We start from the raw sequence: 20,640 nt of genomic DNA on the forward strand, positions 1-20,640 counted from the left end.
ACTAAGGAAGGCCACATCCTGTTCTCACATGCTGTGAATCTCCTGGTAATTGTTTCATTAAAAAAATGAATTTGGCCCTTTAAATCAGTTTATTGATGTACAGCCAATCCTGCTTAAGTAGGACTGCTCGTTGTGACCTACTAGCAAGAAATAATATTGTTAGCATATGCAAGTAATACTTGCAGACTACAAGCAGTATCAGTATTTCACCAAAACCTCTCTTGAAGTCAATGACCAACTGAAACATAATTATTGCTTATTTGTACTCATGACAGAAGAAAACTGAATATGAAGAATTCAGACACCCCAGCTTGAATTTTATTTTTCTTTTAATTTACATCAGTGTAAGTCTTTTGCCTACAGGTATTTTGGTACAGAAAGAAAAAGATCAGGACCTGGTTTTTATCTTCCTTACACCAGTTTATATCTGGAGGAACTCCAAAGATTTTCTGTCATAATAAGGACACTAGCTCATTGGCAGGTATATACTTCTGATAGCAGAATATATTCCTCAAACAATTATGCCTTATCACAACATTCACTTAAAATGTTACATCGAACTGTATCATGGGGCCCTTTTAAAGTCTTCTCATTAATGATGATTATGTAAGTACCATTACATGTGAGACATTCCCACATTGCTCGTAGGAGTTGTGATTTAATTCTATTACAATCTATTCCACCATTTGTGTAATCACTTCTGACATTTTACCTTTTGTTTTGTAAAATGTGATTGTCTGCCAGTAAAAAACAGCTGTTATTTTGTTTACCATCACAATCTGATTAGAAAGATGTTATTAATTAAATACTGTACACAGGTACACTTGAAAATTCACTGACAGCGCTTGCGAGAAGATATTACTGGAAGACAGTTGATATGTAGGTCTCTGAGGCAATACAGAGAAACTAATAAGTCTCCCACACATTCCTGTGAATTAGGCAGGTATTATTCAGTATTTCTGGCAAATAGGATGGATTTTCTTTGGCCTTGAACAGAGACTAATATGGTTACTTGGCTCCATGTGGTTCAAGTTTCTAGGAGCCACCACCACAAAGGACCAGGAAGGTGCATGTGCTTCAGCTCAGTGGGCGAGTTTGCAAACACACAGGGGGCAGAAATGAGTAGTCACTTCGCTTACAAGAGGGGCATGATACGATACAAGGTACTGATTTAGTGCCTGGGCTGCGCTTTTTACTAAAATGAGGAGGCAAAGATGTTTTACTAGACCTGGAAACTTGCTTTTCTGTTTCTCACCCTTTTTCACCTTTTTTTTTTTTTTGACATCAGATATGTTATATGCAGAGAATATATTCATTTGCATGATAAATAAGTAGAAAAAGCTATAAAATTCCAATTGCATATAGTGAGAGTTTGAACCGAGTTCCTTAACTATCAGCAAGTTTCCCTTCATAGAAGTTATACTGGTAGTCTTCCTCACATTAATCCTATCAGTCTTATACTCCGAGCAGAAAGAAGGACTATCTCACAAAGAAGAGATTTTCAGAAATTAGCTTTTTTTTTTTTTTTTTTAGCTATACCTCAATCATAATAAACATTGTTATTTTTCAGCATTTTCACTGTAATGCCCATAGGCTTTTCTGTTAATAGGGAACTTCATCAAGTCCTCTCAAATGGAATAGGTTTTGAAAGTTCTTACCTTAATCACAAAGGAACATAGCGCATTAAATTTTGTTTCTTGATCTGCTGTTTGAGCTGAGGTTGTAGCTTCTGAGTGCACTGAAGATATTTTCTAAATGTGATGTGACTAGTGAGCAAATTGCTTCATAAGGAAAAGTTCATCATAGTCAGGATAACTGCTTAAAATGCAACATAAATAAACAAGTGTCTGTCAATATTTTGACTTTGTGTAAACAATTCAAGCTGTATCCCTCTGGGGATAACAGCACTTAATGCTGTATAAAGCACTCTGAAAGGGTTCTACTAAACTAATCTGCATTTCAGTTCTGGAAGGGAATCAGTCTGAGTAGTGGGAAAACATGAACTTCTCTGCTCCGGTTGACCATACTCCTAACAAGGTCTGCAGCTTCCAAGCACATTCCAAATTGGTGTGCATGACAGTCTGGAATATATGGTTTTCTCTGCTTATGTATAAATGAAGCTTTTCTTACAACTTTGACACTAGCGCTCCAGGGAAACACTCTCTCTCCTTTTAGCAACCTCACGAGTTCAAGTCTGGAAAGGGAAAACAAAAGTTTGGGATTTAGGACAGTGATTCGTGTCTTAGGATTCTGCTAATAAAACTACGGGAAGCAATCTGTACATAGGAGTTTATTTAGATGCCCACGAGTTTTAAATCATTCCCCTTTATATCTCAGCCCACTGGATATCTCATCCAACTGAATTACCATTGGGTTTTTCAATGTGATATACAAAATGAGCTGACCTTATGATTTACAAACATCCTTTGAGTATCATATAAAACACAACTGCTTCCCTTATTATACAATCATTAGGGCAATGCAAATATAGTCAGTATATGAGTAGCTGAAAATGATGGGGCATATTAAGAAAATAAACTTAACTTTACCACACAAACCTGTTAGGTAAAACAAACCATGTTAAAAAAAATCAGCAATAAAATTGTCTGAGTCACTGCAAGTCATTTTTAAATTGTTTTGCCACTTCCTCCTTATGAGAAACATGACAGTACTTTATTTAAAAGAACACTCTATTTTTTTCCACTGTATAGTCACACTTCATTCTTATTAATCAATTTCACATTTCCTGCATGAAACTATGAAGAAGTCACAAATGTATACTTTCCAAACTGTAGCCACTATACTTATTTCTGCACTCTTTTCCAAATACTCAGTGTCTTTAATTAAATGAACAAAAAGCAAAGAACACTACAGTAATGAGCAGAACAAAACACAACAGCACATTAAAAAGGTGACATTTAAGCTGTAGATGCTAGCATCGCAGAAATATGTTCTTGTTCTAATGCTACAAACTTTCTAGCCTCGTGAAAAAATGAATTAGACATAAGTTGAAGGGAATCTAAAATCCAACCTTCATAAAGGATTCAGAGTTTTAATTAGTACTTCTGTCTAAATTTAGGTATTAAACAACACTGTGTGAATGGCTAAATTTAAAACCAAGTCTTTTTGAATGTCACAATATATAAAAAGAGGAAAGCTGTTTCTTAAATGTTACTTGGGTAATATGAAAGTTACCAAGGGTTACGGACTACTGACCCACTCGTCACTGGGTTCAGGCGCTCCTGCGCTTTGTCATTACAGTATCAGTGACGGACAATGGCAGATATAATGTTTATCATAAATACAAAAAAAAAAAAGATTCTGAACTCATCAGTGTCGCTATAATTAAAAGCAAAATCTTACCTATCATATTCAAATTATATCATTTTAAGGCTCTCTGACTCTTTTATCACTGCACATCCCAGAGGAATTATATCCCTTTCCAACACTTGCAGTTTCTCTTGCAAAACAGAACACTGATAAGAGCTAGCGACTCTTCTCTGAATGGTGGTGGAATGAGTTTTTAATTCTGTTTCTCACTATAGGAGTCTTGTTGCTGCTTCACATGTTCGGAAAAGAAAGTGCTTTTTTGCCGCTGCATGGCATTTATTTTATAAATTTTAAGACAGACTTAGTATGGTTATTTCCAGTCTGTCCAATCAAATATATCTCTGAATGTTTTAAAATGTTGGACAGCTGTGAAATATAAGTACTATGCAATTTGACTGTACATACATACATATTTTCATAAATACATCTGACAGGGACCTTGGAACTAAGTATGTGATATCATGGGACAAAATCACAGCAGACTGTCTTATTTGTAAAATCTAGATCCAAAGTAAGAAAAGCTGAATTCTATCATGTTGTCAATACACAACTTAAAACAAAAATACAGCATTAGTATACCCATGAAATAATTTAAACATATTTGCAAATGTCTTGACAGGAAAAGTGTGTAATTTACAACACTGAAAACTTTTGACAACCATTGACTTATATGCGTCGTACTGTAAGTCACCCAGACAAGGCTAGCAAGGATGAGCATAGTGATAGGTCCCAAAGGCAACTCCCAAACATCTTCCTCATGCGGAGACTTTGGTAATTGTCTGTTGTATAAAACACCAACTCATATGACTTCATTTCAGATGTTAACTTCATCAGTTTTCCTCACCCAGAACAGTCCAGTCTTACTACTTCAGTTATTGTGAAGACACTCTAAATCCACCGAACAGCAGACATTCCCATTCTGCACAAACAAACAAACGGGCGTTATTCATCGGCACACAAACGGGCAGGTGGTACAGAGAGATCTCGCTCTTATGCATCTACTGTGTACAAAAAGCGTCTACTTAAGCCATAATCCCATAAGATGCCACCACATGTTTTCACAGTACTCAACTTTGGTAGCTTTTGAGGAGCTGGTGTTCTAAACAGCACTGACTTTATCTGCTCTTTTTCTCCCTGTACAGGCTGTATTCACCAGCAGTCACAACCGACCTGAACTACACTGGAGCTAGATACACAGGTATGGAAGGCTCAGTGGTCCCCCATAATAAAGTCTAGCAGAACATCCACGACAAAGATGACTGGATTTGTTTTCTTCCATGCAAGAACAGAAGGAAAGAGAATTCTGATCAGATCTGACATACAGAGAAGCTTTCAGTTGGTCTGGAATAAGCAGACTATTCAGATTCTTGATTCGTGGCAGAGACGTACGGGGAAAAGCACCAGATGGCTTTGGAGTTGACTCCATCTTTAAAACATCTTTCTGTTACGTCCAGTCATTTACAGAACTTTCTTATGTATTAAAAACTACAATGACCACCAAAACCCCAAACCAGGGTTTTTTCTTCTTTTGTTTTTTAATCCAACACAAACGAATAGGAAAAGCTCTGAAGAATGGCAGAAAAGCCAGCTTCAAAAATGTAAAGCCCTGGAGCAATAGCTCCATTTCCCATAGTGAACAGAAGGCTGTGTAAGATTTTATATAACACAAAACAACATTTTCATAATCCCATTTGGTACTTTTTGGTGAAAAGCAAGAGAAAAACAGTTTTTACCGAAAGTGATATAAAACAGAATTCCCAGTTTAACTTCCATGGAGTCTGAAAATGGCAGATTTAATAGCACTAAAAGGGATACTTTTAACTGTTTTTCATTAGTCCTCATCTATAAGTAAAACTTATGGGCCACAGCCATAATTCCACAGGGCCCGGCTTTGGTGACAGCTGCCTTAAGATATCCCCTTTCCCAACCACTTATTCCCACCTCTCTGCTGAAGTTCGCTGCTGCTCCTCACTTTTTACTTTGTTTGTCTTGAGTTACATCGTATGCTGGATCTAACATCATCTTTGTATAAAAATACTTTTAAAGAAAAGAGTGTTCTCTTAATCTGGACCATTTTGTCATTTCTGTTTATATCACAGCCTCAAAATATTTATCGGGTAGTGAATGGCAACAAAGGGCAGGAGCAGGTAAGACCCTAATGCACCAGACTTTGATGCCGGAAAAGCTAAAACTTTGAAGTGCCCCTAAGTTCCTCAGCTCAGCTTAGGAATAACTTCTTTCTCCCAGAAAATGACGGAGAGCAATTGGTCTGAAATCCTGCTCCCTCCTACACGTGGGCAGCCTGCTGCAGTCCTGAACTGGGCACTTGCACAAGACTGAGCTTGCAAGCCTGGACACACAGCGCAGATTTCTTTAGATTGATTGAATCAAATTTCTTTAGATTGTCTCTAAACTGCAGAGATGATTGTCTCTGGAAAACTGCTTCCAGAAGCAGTGAAGGCTGTGATAGCAGCCTTCATCATGTATATAGTTAGGGTTAAGGTACTCCACTGAAAGGAGACAAATCCAAAGTGGGTATTGCGTTGCACTAGGGGAGAATAACCCACCGTCTCACATGCCAGGGGAATGTCCCAAGCCCGTAGTAAGCTGGGCAAAGAAAGAAGAAGGGACACTCTCTGCTCTCCCTCTTGATGCCGCTCCACTGTTTAGGAAGGCCTACAAGATTTGTGAGACCCGAGAGAGTAAGCAAGAGGGAGCATGCAAAAGCAGCCCCGGGATGGTCACTGCACGGAAGATAGGCTACTATTCTGCATTAGAGCCACCGGATAAAATAAACCATAACAAGATCAGGGAGTAGAAACTGCGATGCCCCCCACTCCCTCTGCTGCCATAGGAGTGCCTTCATCTGTGAGCTGCAATAGGTTTCAACTTGTGCACCTCCTGGCAAAACTTTTACTAGTGTTTTTTTCCTCTGCTTACCAGCTAATATATCTGTAAAATACATTTTCACAAACATCCACATTAAGCAATTATTAAGATATTATCCTAGATTCATACTGAGAATGCCTGAGGAGCTTTCCAAGTTGCACTGGGGTACTATGTATCTGTGCTGTTTCCAAGAAAATAACCATAGAATTGCCATGTTTCCACTCTGCAGATCATAAAAGGCACAGGTTTTCTGTAGACTACTTTCTCTGCCCTCAGGTCTCATTTACTTCCCTGGGATTTAGACATGAGCTTCCAAGGGCAGACGGTGACCCTGTTTTTATGCAGCAACACACATTTCCATCACTACTCATCGTACCTTGCATTTGCAGGTTGTACAAGGAGCTCCAACCATTGTCCATACGGAGCCACTAAGTCTTGTGATTCCGTAGCCATCTAGACAGGTTTTACTGATGTCATACGTGATGTTATCAGCCAGACAGGGGTCACTGACACAGTGGGGACAGCACTCTCCTTCTGAGATGGCTGTGTACTCGCAGTTTAGATTTGGGCACAGAAGAGGCCAGCAATCCACCTCTCCTTCCTGAAAAAATTGAAACAAAGCTCACTGAATCTGTTGCCATTTATTAGCTACCACGAAACATTACATCCTGTTAAACAGAAAAGTTTTATTTTAACAAAACTGAAACAGATTTAATGCTCTTGGTCTAGCTGATCATGTAAGTGCATGTTTCAATACTGAGCTGAACTTTCCTATACATAACAGAGTATCATTTGGTTGTTTCCTGACTAAATGACAAAGCTGTCATCATCGTAGGAGCAGAACCTGAGTTTCCGGGGTTTTTAAAGGCAATGTTAAACATTGGGTTCTAATAATTTTCCATAAAGTATAATTTTTGTTGCGATGGTCTTGCAGACTCAAGCCCTCTTTCTCCTCAAGGTCACACAAACATCTCTGTGGCAACCACAGCAACTGTTTAAACAGCAAATTAACACTGTACATAGATGTAGGTCAGTATGTTTGAAAAACATTGAATATTGATCTAACTAGACTCCTGCTACAGTCGAAATGGATTTTACTGTTCATTGCTAAAGGAACTGCTAGACCAATGCCAGTTACATTCCACGGAGGGATTTTTTAAGCTTTTTTAAAAAGCAGTTTAATAGATAGAAACCAGAAGAAAGAATCATCAGGTCATTTCTGTAGCGTATCTTGTAGTTTCTCATTGCTTAAACATGCACAAGTTTCATTTGATTCCGAGTAATTCACAGTTCAGATTTAATAAGCAGTATAAATAAGCAGTATATCAAAGACTGGACATTTCCACCAGGCCTTTATGAATCCTCGATAAAATTAATGGAAAGAATGAAAACAGACCAGCAACAGAATCCGCTTTGGTGAAGTGCTTAGCAGGAACAACTGGACAAGCACTGCGATTCCAAATCTAAGAGGCAGCACTCATTCAGTGCATCACTGTCTTTTAGCCCTGTCTGTCAACTCAAGTCACAAATTTAGGCAAAGAAACACTAACCATAGCTTCAGCATCCCTTGTAAAACACATTATGCCTAATATTTGCCATTGTTGTGGTCTCTGGATTAATGTCATTTATAAACACACTGTTATGCAGACAGCTATAAACAGAAATAAAAATAGTAATTTTAATGAAGTTCATTGCTGCACTAAGTATACATCTGTGCAAAAACTAAAGCTTTAGGGAAATGATGTACAGTGTCCAATGAGTGTCTTTAGTGTCTGTCTGTAGTGTCTAAGAAATGGTCTTTATTTTGTGGGTTTTATTTTGCATGTTTGTCTAGCAGTTTCAGTGTTCTGTATCCTTCTTTTTGATAGGGTTAATTTTTGTTTTTTTTACCATGTGGCACTGGCACTCCTTTTTTCCAGCATGAGCTGGATTTAAAAAATGTATTTATTTTTTTATTTTGTACTGCCCATTTTGGTAAGACAGATTAGCCCACTAATGTAATAAGCTGAAATGCCTCCAACCAAATTCATCATTTGTGAAAGAATTAATAAAAGTCACTTAAAAATCAGATGACCCTCGGTGTAAAAAGTGGACTAATGCTTTAAAAACAATTAATATAGTGTCAAGGTTTCCAAGTGTTTGTCAAGCATTTCATTTTGTTCATTAGACCTATGTCTTCAGAGGTAAGAAGAAAACTGAGAGTGTGGTTTCTGGTGCACACTCTGTTAAGTGCTTTATCATCATTCTCAGTTTGAAAAGCAGGTGAAGAGAGAGTTAATATCCTGCTTGCAGGTATGCTTTGCTAAAAGTCATGCTCATTGTTCTTGCTCCTCTCCAAAACACTTTACTCATACCAAGCAACGGCACTGCTGGCAGCTGTAGGTCCAGTTGTCCCCACTGCGGTAGAGCTTGTGTCCAGTCTGGTCAAGGCACTGGCTGGTGACCCTGGTGTCGCACTCCGGGCAGCAGAAGAGATCAGCACTGGGGTTCTCACAGTCGCAGGCTGTTCTCCGGCAGAAAATCCTCCCGTCCTGCAGAGAGCATGTTGCCTTGCCATCAGTCACGCGCCACCAAAGAGCACCCCCCGATCAGTTCTCCAGAAAAGGCCACAAGGTAGATATCAAAGGGCACATCTTTACCTCAGGAAATATTAAGTTCCTAAAGTATTCAGTGTTACCCTTGTAATGACTCAATCCTGCAAGTTGTGAGTAACTTCAAATACCAGTATTGTCCCAATTTCTATAACACTAATAGACACTTAATTGCTAGGATGATTTAACCAACCAAGTATTGTCTGAATCTGAAAATACAGTTTTCCTTTGTTCCCACCTAGCTGAATAAAAAAAAAAAGGATCAGCTTCTCAGATGAAATATCGTGAAGAAGTTTCATATCTCATTGGTTACAAGAACAAACTCACCAAGTGGTTTCCCCTCTCTAACACATTAGCGTTACAATTGTTTAGCACTATTTTGAATAACTGTATCATTGTGAAAAAAATACCTTGCACAAGTAAATAAATAAAAATTATGAAGATGGTCCCTTTAACTTCATAGGAGCATGATGTAGCAAAATCATCATGGCATTAATCATTCCTTCATCTGAGTTTTCCACTGGTTCTGCTCTACACCTGGACCTACAGTAGATATCAGCTTAAAGCTATACAAACTACAAACTGTCATCACCCATTATAGTCCTGCTCATGTTTAAAGAGGGTTTTCTGTATTCCACAGGCTCTCCAAAATACGATTTTCTTCTGTATTTGCTAAATATTTACTTATAGTATTGGATGGCGTATTTTGGTAAAGACCATTAAACAGAATTGTTTGAGATAAACACAAGAATTGCTTCTGCATGTAAAAAGAAAAGGACATATTTCCTTTGCATAGAGAAGAACAAATTTATTCTAATTCTAGAATATTTCTATGAAAATTGGAGGGACTACCGTGACTGACATTATACCCTTTTTGTAAGTGAGCCAACATACTAATATGGCACACGTAGACTGGGAAACCGAAATCATAGTTTACAATGAGGAGATTACTGGGAAGTTTTGCCATTAACTTCTTTTGCATTTAATGCTGGTTAGTGGATTGGTCCTTATTCGAGCAAAGAGTCATCTACAGCCAGTTTAAAGGTACAAATGAGATGGGAATAAAGCTATATTCTTCTTTGAATCACAGTTGTACAATTCCTAAAATAACTCCACTCATTTCACTGGAGTTGCTCCATATTGTCTTCAGGACCTTGTTATGAGTCTATTAACCTATATCTGATGTAAAGGGGAGCTTTTTTCTGTTACTGCTGAAAAGAGGTATACTTTAGATCTAAGTGAGGAAGTTTATTTCCTCCCGAAGCTTTTAAAAAATTGTGACTAAAAAGAGTGATGGCAGTCCAGCCAGGATGGCTTTTGTATAGGCAGATGAAATAGCTGTAACAGAAGCACGTAGCAGGGGAGGTTGTTCTGTTTCTATTCTGATATAGGAATCTGTGTTTGGCTTTTGTTTTTAAGCAAACCCAGATCTGGCCACAAATCAACATGTACAAAATTAGCATCAGGGAACCATAATGCTCAGGTCAGCCAGTGTCACTGATGTGTTTCATAATATTTCTGAATTGATTAGCGTATCACTTTCAGCTGTAAGAATAATTAAAATGGTTTGTTACGCCTAATAAAGAAAGCTAAGAATACAAAATTATGGAACCGTAGAAAACATGATAGCTTAACATGAGTCTGAACTGCTTTTACCAACTGCAGGATAAAGGGCTAGTCTGTCATACAGTCTTTACTCAGTTTTGTATCAAATTAAAGTTACTATAGATTCTTTTGGTTGGTCACATTAGCTGTTGGAGAAGGAATAAACAAGCTCTGTTTCACTATTCGGCAGTTTGAGTAAATCATAACGTAAGAAAGAGGAGCAGCTGTCCAATTCCTTACCCATACCTGCTGGCCAGGTCAGATGCAGCCCTGGGAATAAACCTCTTCCATGAAAAACAGAAAAAAGTCATCCTCTCCCCGCAGCAAGTGGTAGAAGACGAGAACCGAAAGACTTCCCTAACAAAGAGGTAAGGCCAAGTCTCTACTCCTGCAGGTAGGAAAGCACAACTATCCCCTACCTCTCGCTGCAGGCAGACAGCAGGGCCCAGGCAAGGGCGAGGGCGCTGCTGGGATGACCGTCCCCTGTGCTGTGGGTTCGGCCAGGCGGCTCGCCAGCCTGACACCACTCACAATGGCAAGGTCTCGCCTCTCCTCAAAACGGAGTCCTGATTAATAATGGCTAACAATAACCTGTCTGTCCTAGTCCAATTTACTTTCGAAGATTTCAAGATTATTTTTCAAATTCCCCTTCCAGCTGCTGACAGTGCTGGTAAGTTCAGAGCTCCCGTGCTCTTACCTCTGGGAGCAACTAACCTTTTTACATTGCCTTCACTCTATATATTTCTGACAACACCTGATGATTTTGCCAGAGACCTTTTGGTAATCATAATACACTGCTACTCTTTTTATTCTTCAAGCATATGTGTTTTATCTACAACCTCGTTAGTTCAAAAAACATTTTTATCCCTATACTGCAATGACACAAAGGCCCTTAAACTACAGCATTTAACTTGTGTTCTTGCAGCTCACAAGTTGCAAGAGCAACTTGTGCAAATGCAATAGCATTGCATTTTTTTTAAGTTCATGAAAATGGAGAAATATATAGAAAACAACTTATTTTCTTTTGATGAGACAGTAACATATATCATCTTACTAGTCCCTGTCCCTCTCCATCTTCCTCACTGAATCACTTCCACGTGCTTCACAAGCATTAACGCTATGAACACAAAATTGTTCTTACTGAAGGAAAACCTGACACACAGAGGAATCACTACAAAGGTGACCCAAAGCCAATCTGGGACAGAAGTCAGACCCTGCAGAAACCTAACTACCACACTGTTCTCACCACTATGAATGCGCTTTCACCTTGGTTACATCCCACTGTTCCCAGTGCTGTGCTGATCGCTCTGGCTTTTTTCTTACAGGGAATGGAGCGTTCTCTTAATTAGAGGACAGACTCAAAAGCGTAGATACAGCCAAACTGTATAGCCAGGCTCAGTTTTTCTCACAGGAGAGAGGAGTAAACCCTGACTCCTCCAAATTTCTACCACTCTTGTACATTAATTCCACAAGAGCTCAGGAACATGCTTGCAAGAAGACACATCAAATATATTTGAGGTACTATATCAATTATACAGTCAACTAATTAAGTTTTGAGAATTTATGTTTTTGTAAACTTTGTCCTCAGTCAGACCAACGAGGATGGTTTGAAGAAACTGTGTCTGATGAAACACTGAAATAATCCCTTGTATTTCAGTAATAACAGCTGGCTTCAGTATGCAACTGTAATAATATAACCTCTCATGTTTGATAGTGTCTTAGTCCACAAACAACCTTACCCAAAGAACTTCAAAGTTAAGCAAGGTATTTGATTTCCCTTGCACCAGATTTTAAGCTAAAATATTTTCAGAATGCGATCCATGCGTTCCATCCACTGCACAGCACACATCCACCCGACCTTTCCTAGAATAACTATAACAAAAGACAAGCCAAGAAAGCATGTTATTTTAAATCCGAAATGCTGACTTGTCTCCTGGAGAAAACAAGCGAGCAGGATCATCTCAAAGTTAGAGTAAGAAGTGGAAAGAATGATTTAGTTATACCCTGCCCTTTTGTTCAGTGCAAACTGAGCAGGCTGCAGAACGGTCAGGTAGGGTCAGCGCTCTCGGCGGCGGCACAGGAAGGGCAGCATCCTGCAGTAGGTTTCAGGAGCAGCCTAGTGGAGTGGAAGCTATCACAGTTTATGAAATAACGTTTCAATATCAGATTTTTAAAAACTGCCAAATAAGTACTTTATGTCCCAGTTGGGATATGATGGAGAGGAGCTCTCCTCATTTACCCTGTTCTACAGGCAAGAATTTGGCTCCTGAAACAAGGCAGATACTGGAATGAAAGAAAATGCAAATTTTTATTCACCAAAAAAAAAAAAAACTGGAAAGTGAGGAAGATAAAAAGGAAGAGTCATAGCAACAAACAGCGCCAGGCTTAGTTTAGAATATCTATGCACTAGTTAATCATTTTGTGTATTTTCATATACTATTAAGTGCATTCAATATAAGAAATAAGTGCAGCGAGAAATGGCAAATAAAACAAATTACAAGCAATCTACAGTGGGAATACTAATAGTTATAACTCTACAAAGGCAGACCAGATGTCTTCACATATATTAAACTGTTTATTCTATTGACTGGAAATCCTTTCATAAGCCAGCCAGTTCCCCAAGATTACAATAAAAGCTTGATATGTATTCAGTGGAATTGTACACTTCAGCTTCTGAAGGGAGGAGTTTTAGGGAGCTTGAGGCTACTTGACGTGAAAAATATATCAGCTAACAAGAATACATTCCCATTTGAGCCTAAAACAGCAGTGCACTTTGCGGGATCTATTCATTCTAAAGTCTTGATTTTCCTTTCTGTTATGCTATTGCAAAACAGAAATGATGAGGCTTTCAGCCTCTTACAATTTCAAAATAACTCTCCTCCCTTTCTAACGCTTATCTGGCTCATAGACCATTAAGATATGAAAAGAGACAGCCCGCTTCTCATTCTCTATGTTCAGCTTTTCCCAGAGGCCAAAATCTCATTTTACTTATAATTGCAATGGCAAAGAGTGTTCTTGCTACACCTATGGACAGTTTTACCGCTGCTATGAATGCATTAGATGAAAGTGGCCATAAAAGACCAACCATTCCTCAGGTTGATGCATTTCTCAAATCCTACTGGTTTCAGTGACATTGCCCCTGCATTAGCTTTGCGTAATTGAAGAAAGTAGAGTTAAATGCTCCTTTAACGTTGTTGCCACACTCAGAAAAGAGCTGATAATTTTGGAGGAGGGGAGAGAACCTGATCTAAATGCTAATTCTAAAGTAGATCTACCTATATGGTGCCTGGCTTCTCACAAAGTGCAGAGGTACCCGCACTCACCAGTGGTGTACCTGCTGACGCAGCCAAGCTGGAAGGTGGAGGAGAAGGCTAGCCTTCACCTTTCTCCACTTGAGGAAATGAATTGCCTGCTGATAGGTCCTCTAATCTTTGATTCATGCTCCTTCCTTCCTTCTCATCCAGTTAGTTCACATGTATTACAAGTAAAGTGAAATAAGATCAACAGGGAGATTGCTGATTACAGTACTTGCCCTGAGAGGTGAGTATTCATGTGAAACAGAAACAAAAACTGAAACCTGGCTTTGATATTTCAAGTATGCGCGCTGATTGCCTGCGAGGCACATTAAAGGGTAACAAAAGAGCCATCCAAGGCATGCTCCAAGTGGATCTGGCTCCCAGAGTGATGTGGTAGAAGCCTAGCAGGGTTTCCTGCTACCAGCTGTGTTTATGGTTGTGCATAGTAAGAAAAAAGTTAAGTCCCAGAAGAATTTCCCAATAAATACTTAGGCACCCACAGCGGAGCTCAACTTCTGCCTCTGCGCTGTGGGGTTAGACTAGAACTTTGTGAATGCCAACAAGCACTGCCATATCAGATTTCGGACACTAGCCCAGAGATTTAAAGAACTCATAAAACACATGCCACATGGGACTCACCTTGCAAGAACAAACAGAGCATCTGTCTTCCTTCAGCGTCCACACCTGCCCGTTTCGCTTTAAGCCGCCTTCATGGGGACAGTCACCAGTGCAAGATGGTCCAGACGGGCAGAGGCAATCAAACCCTCCTGCCAGGTTCACACAGGCTGAATCATTCCAACAGGTGTGGGTCTTTAAGGCACACTCATCAATATCTGCAAAACAGCTGATTTATAGTGCTTTGGAGATTTTTCTCTTAGGACAAAGTTTATTCCTGTACTTATTGCTCATCTGTCTTGGGCAAGGAAAAGGGTACCTTCTTTCTGGCATCTCCCATGTTTACTTGCTAGACATTAAACACCAATTTTTGAAGTTATTTTTTGGTATTGGATTCTGCTACGAATTCGTAAATCTCCAGCAGGTTTAATTGCAAATGCTGAGATCGACATACCTAGTGGAACTGTACATCGGTGATGAACTTTAACTGCCAGTAAGGGGTGTATAATGATTTGCCAGTGACTGGAAACAAGTGAACAATCAGAGTGACCTTCTGTCAATCAGACCACACTTTGTTCTGGGTTTTACACCAAAATAGAAAGGCACTATTGTTCATAAGCTCCTAGCACGATCAACATTTCCCATACTGACAGCAGTCAATCACATCCTTTCCCTATTGCTGGAAGGTATAAGCAAATTAAAAAAAGAAATCAGAGGCACCATATAGAGGAAAAAAAAAATTTTAAACAAAGCTGTGCAGGAAAAGTATGATTTTGCAATGAAACAAAGAAAAAAGTAACAAAAGAAAATAGTTGCACACTAGAGAATTACAGTAGAGGATTCGCACAAAGTGAATTACAGCATCCCATTAAAATTGCTTTTGGAGGGTAAAATATAATCATCCCATATGAATTTATCTAGGGAGTTAATATAGCGTTCTTTTTCTGCCATTTCTCATGGCGAAAGCCATGACAATTTTAAGCACACTACGGAGAATAGGTATTTCTTCAACAAAAGAACTCTGGACTGTTCTTAAAAAAAAGACCTGACGGAACGTCCAGGTAATATAAAGAACGCAGAAGAAGATACCCGGTAAAAATACCTAAACAGATATTTTGACAATACCAATCCAGGAAAAAATACCTGCCAGAACGTCCAGGTAAAATATCAGTGAACTGGTGGCTCTTTTTTGTTCCACTATACACTAACAATGAAAACTGTAAGCAGCAACGGGAGGAAGGATGGAGAAGGAAATCCTTTAGAAGTATCCAAAGGTTTCTATCATGAACATTTCAGAATACTACTATATGAATTTAGAAATCACAAGAAGGAATCATCACGCTTACCATTTAAAATACCCCTTATTGCTAGGGTGAAATAAGTAATTGCTTAATATTACCTAAGAGTGCTTTTAATTCCTCTTTCAAACAACAAATTTAAAAATTCAGTAGACTTGGAGAATAAAAATTACCTTAACTCTAATTTAGGTGGGACGTGATGACTAATTGCCCTACTTTTTGGGCAAGTGCCATAGGATCACTAGTCATCTCCTCAAAAAGCCAGAACTTTAAAAGATCTTAAAAATTCTCTCAATCAGGTGAAGAAAACTACTTATAACATCCAAAACACTAAATTCACTTTGACCTGGTTACTAAAATTCCTCATTTCAATTTATAAATAATCCAGAAAAAACTGGATACGTGGTAGTGCCCTTGGATGTGACCAGCTCCATAATCGGCCAGCCCAAATGAGTTGGGGTACAGGCCAGCAGAAAATTGCTGCTCGTCTTTCTGCTTGTAGACCCAAAGGGAAGCAGAGAGGGAGTTATGCTACAGAAGGGCTTAATTCCTGGCTAACTTGTGGGGCAGTCCTTTGCCAAGGAAGTTCTCAATGGCCTGAAAGCACAATTCAATTGTCACAGCCTTCCCCTACTAGGGTGTATTTTGCTGCCCTGACAAAGCAAGCCTTAGTCCTCCCAGAAGAACGTTACTGCTCTAATCCATACTTTAGCAATACTAAGTATTCAAAAGGTCCGCTATCGGTGGTTGCACTAAGCAAAATTAAATTTTGTAGTCCATTGTTTAACAAGTGCCAGAGTATCACAGAAGGTAAAAACCATGAAGACTGACATGAAGAGAGCTATGAATGATCCCGCATAAAATGAGTTATATCCAAATAGCTACTGTAAGACTCAGAATATTTTTTAAGAAGCCCTATATTATTTTCCTTTCGATAAGCCTTGACTTGTATTTTACATCGAAAACAAAGGCACAAAGGCAGCATTCACTTTGTCTTTGGTGATTTCACCAAGCATCGTCAGTATTTTCTTCCCCACAATGTTAAGGGCTCCGTGAATGGCACTATATATTACGTAGCAGGATCAGAGTGCAGATTAGAAGGGTAGCTTTCACAGTTCAAAATTAAAAGGATTTCACAGATGAATATAAAGCCATATAAAGCCATACATATACAGAGTTCCATGTAATTGCTTTACTTACGACACAGAAATCTAATTCTGCTTCCACGTAATTTAACAGATTTATGGAAAGCCAGCTGTTAGCAATTATAGAAACTAACATTATTCATATTCTCAGTAGTACAGACCTGTTCGTGCTGCGCAAAGCCACCCTAATCTATTATACACATCCAAAACGGAAGAGCACCCTGTTTACGTACTGCTATTGTTGTTGTCAGCTTAGCACACATAAATAGGATGCCCCCATCAAGAGCAGCCCAAACTGGTAAATGGGACATTTGTGACAAAGGAACCAATCAAGCAGAAGCCAAGTAACATAGCGTGAACACAAATTCCTAATTGCTACTCAGCTTGCTCAATTTTTTTCTTTCTTTATGCAAATGATGGTTTCTTGTTATTTTATGGCATTTATTATTTAAATGTTTTAGTCATTAATCAAATACAAAAGGCTTGGACACTGCACTCATTTCCAGCTGAACTTTTAATAGAGCTAATTTTCTTATAACATCCCTTTAGCAGTTTTTTCTTGTCACTGATTGCATTTCTGACAGTCAGAACAACCAGCCAACATTCCCAGTAACTTGAAGAAAAGAAGTTTTAAGCCTAATGTGATTTTTGACCCTTTCACTCTTTAAACTTCAAAACAGATTTTTAAAAGATTTTGAAGGGGAAAAACCCAGACAAATGCCCCCATATTGTTAGTCCCAAGTAGCTCAAGAAACCATTTTTCATTTTAAGGGAGATCAAATGGAATTGTTCAAGTGAACAGGAGATGAGCACGTAAAACTGCTAAGCTAAACATGGAATAAAATACCCCTATATACTGTGAAATTTCTCTTAACAACAGGAATCAGCGTGCCCACCTAGCTGCTGAAAAGTTAGACTAGCTTAAAATTCTGAACATGTCCAAAATAATCTTCTAATGAATATAAAATAGTATGATAAGACTCTCGCATACAGATTATTTTTTATATTATTCAAATCCTTGCTCAACTCAAATTCTCCACACTGAAAGCGGGTTTTGTTTGCTTCTCCCCAACTGCTCTCAGAAGAGGCTGGACCAAAAGAGAAACATTTAACGACAGGCAAGACAAAATAGTACACAGACCTCATTCCCGGTTTTAACAGCACTGTCTAGGTAGGATGAAGACAAAAGTATTCATTTACAAAATTACAGAATTTTCAAGAACAATGGACAAGTACTTATATGAACTAACAAGGAGACTTCACAGTATTTTCCTGTTTATAACACAAGAACGAGGTGCCTGTCTTGACTTTATACACCCATATACCCTGTCAATCTGTGAAAACAATTCATTTTCTTTTTATTCGTTCGTACCTGGAATCTGACTTTGCAACCTTATTCGTTATATTATATTGAGAAAACCTGTGGCATAAACTACTAATTAACCTAAGTAGAAGTGGCTGATGTCTCAGCGAGCTTTGCTTCTCTGCTCAAAACACAGTTTCCTTTCAATGAGAAGTAAGAGTAGAGTGGAAATGACCATAACCAGGTAGTTGTTTGTAATCCTAGCCTGAAGTGATTTCAAATCAACAATATACAGCCAAGAGTAAAGTGATGGTTGCTGTAAAGTGATGGTTGCTGAGATATGCCACCTCAAGTATTGCATAGTACTGTCACAAAACTCTTTAAACGCTTTCAGTCTTTGCTTCTCTAAACAAATGTACCTGATCGTATATACTTTAAGCGCAATGCAACTAGTCATGCTTTACAGATGAGAATATGGAAGCAAACAAACCACCCCAAGATATGCACATTTCCTAACATACTCTTGACCTACCTAAAGAGAACTTGGTAGCACTGGCAGACTAAAAATCAGAATCAATACGGAATAGAATAATCCCCTGAGATGTAATTTCCTTTTCCATCCTTTTTGACTGTAACAGGAGGTAATTTGCCTCATATATTACAAGAGGTCCCATGGCCACTGTATTTGAATGGGGTAGTAGACAAGCATGACTGTACATATCAACACAAGTTCATTAACTTGGTTTCACTGAAATTTTAAACCAATCCCTAGCTGCTACTTTTCTTGGCTTTCCAGGCTATTCAGGTTTTAATAGTATGACTTTTCTACAGCACCTTAATAAATGTGTGCAAGTCATGCAGTGCAGTGCTCTGTAATATCATGATAAGCTGTTGCAGAAGAAAGAATTCTACTAATGTGCTAATTTTAACTGTTATGGTACGTTAAACCATTACAGTATAATGTTACGTGGAAAACGTACGCTAGGCTCCCAAACCAATGTATGCATAAGCTAACTAAACACTGCTTTGACAAATCATTTTTTGCAGGCAACTTGTCTGCAAAATAATGTATTTGTCTTCTTTCTAAATCAAACAAGGTAGTTTGGACTCATAATTGAAAATAAATCACTAAACAGATTCCTTTTTAGTTAGACAATATTTTGTGATAGTACTTATATAGACATTATGGTCTGTTAAAGAACATTATATAATAAATTAGACTCATAATATAGGATTTACTAATGCTTTCTCGAAATATAGAAATGACTAAGCACAATTACTTTTAAGACATGAAATACAACTTGTTTTTGGAACACGAATCAGAATTTACTAAATGGAAAGCAAGCAAGATTATTTTTATTTTGTAGGATAAACCTACAGATACAGACTCTATTTTGAGTTCCAGGAATTTCTATAAGCAGAACAGAAGAAAGTTGTAATACAGCAGGTTCTAGAGTTGGTCTCAGGTACTCTGTACCGCATGCAAAACTTTTCCACAATGTACCACTTGGTTACTAAAAAAGCAATTCTCAGGTATAGAGGAAGATTTTCAAAGGATGGGTCTAGCTTTCTATTTTGCAGAGAAAGGGCGCAAAATAAACAAAGAGTAAAACTCCTATTCAGTTGGTTTTGAACACAGATAGAAGAGAACACCGCAGCATGCTATATATTATATTAAATTTTCATGAACTGATTTTAGATACACTCAAACTTGACCCTGAAGCACTGTTGCACCCAACTTCTGCGGGAGAATGGCAAACACCTGTAGAGGTTTTCTTCTCACATTCTGCAGTCGTCTTTTTTCCCAGCCAGCTTTCATCACCCTACAACAGCTATTCTACCCTGCAGTGAGGTCCAGCTATGCAACCATCCAGTACAAAACAGATGGTAAAGCCTGTGGCTTTGTAGTGGGAAAAGCAAGGATCTGTGTTGTTTCCTTACAAAGTTTGAGTTGATTCTTGAAGAAAACACAAAACAACCAACAAAGGACAGGGCTTGCTGTCTCAGTTGTTTTTCTTTCTGTGCTTGCAAATGTGTAGAGATATTGAAAATGAAATATCATGGGAACACAATGGAATCAGGAAATCTGCACTCCAGGGTCTGAACAACTGCACACAGACCAGAAGCATCTTACTTGAAGAAAGAGAGATGAAGATTAAAATGTGTAATTTAGCTTAGTTTAATTTGCTTTTATTTTTCTGCTGTAGTCAGGAGTGAGCTTTATGGCACATTATTTACTTCCCAGAACACAATATTTTCCTGGTCAGCTTTTCCCTTCTTTTGGTTCTGATGATCTTAAAAGTTATCACAGAAAATTCAGTGGTGAGGGTTTATTCAACGATTACCTTATGAGGTAGCAACAGGTTCTGAGGGCAAAGACACATTAATGTGTGCTAGATGGTTCAATACGGTATCACTGGATAGCAGTTAATATTGGTAGATGTATCAAATGACAAGTCATTGCTCTCTTTAAAGGGTTTTTATTCGTTTACCCTAAAATGTAGCAAAATTCTTATTAAAAAATGAAAAAAATTAGAAACACAGCAACTATAGCCTACACATTGTAAT

The 20,640-nt window shown here is 38.4% G+C and overlaps 1 protein-coding gene across 2 annotated transcripts in view; it reads right to left on the minus strand.

Moving 5' to 3' along the window:
- Window positions 1-2,272: 2,272 nt before the first annotated feature.
- Window positions 2,273-20,640, minus strand: part of NELL1 (neural EGFL like 1) — a 290,897-nt gene continuing 272,529 nt past the window's right edge. For both annotated transcript variants that reach the window (XM_068945356.1, XM_068945355.1), the window contains 4 exons: window positions 14,351-14,544; window positions 8,574-8,750; window positions 6,596-6,820; window positions 2,273-4,249 (listed from right to left, as the gene is read on the minus strand). In XM_068945356.1, coding sequence (XP_068801457.1) covers window positions 4,199-4,249; window positions 6,596-6,820; window positions 8,574-8,750; window positions 14,351-14,544 — 647 coding nt within the window. In that variant the 3' untranslated portion in view covers window positions 2,273-4,198. The remainder of the gene's footprint in view (window positions 4,250-6,595; window positions 6,821-8,573; window positions 8,751-14,350; window positions 14,545-20,640) is intronic.

Source organism: Struthio camelus, chromosome 5, assembly GCF_040807025.1.
Source record: "Struthio camelus isolate bStrCam1 chromosome 5, bStrCam1.hap1, whole genome shotgun sequence".
Lineage (NCBI taxonomy): Eukaryota > Metazoa > Chordata > Aves > Struthioniformes > Struthionidae > Struthio > Struthio camelus.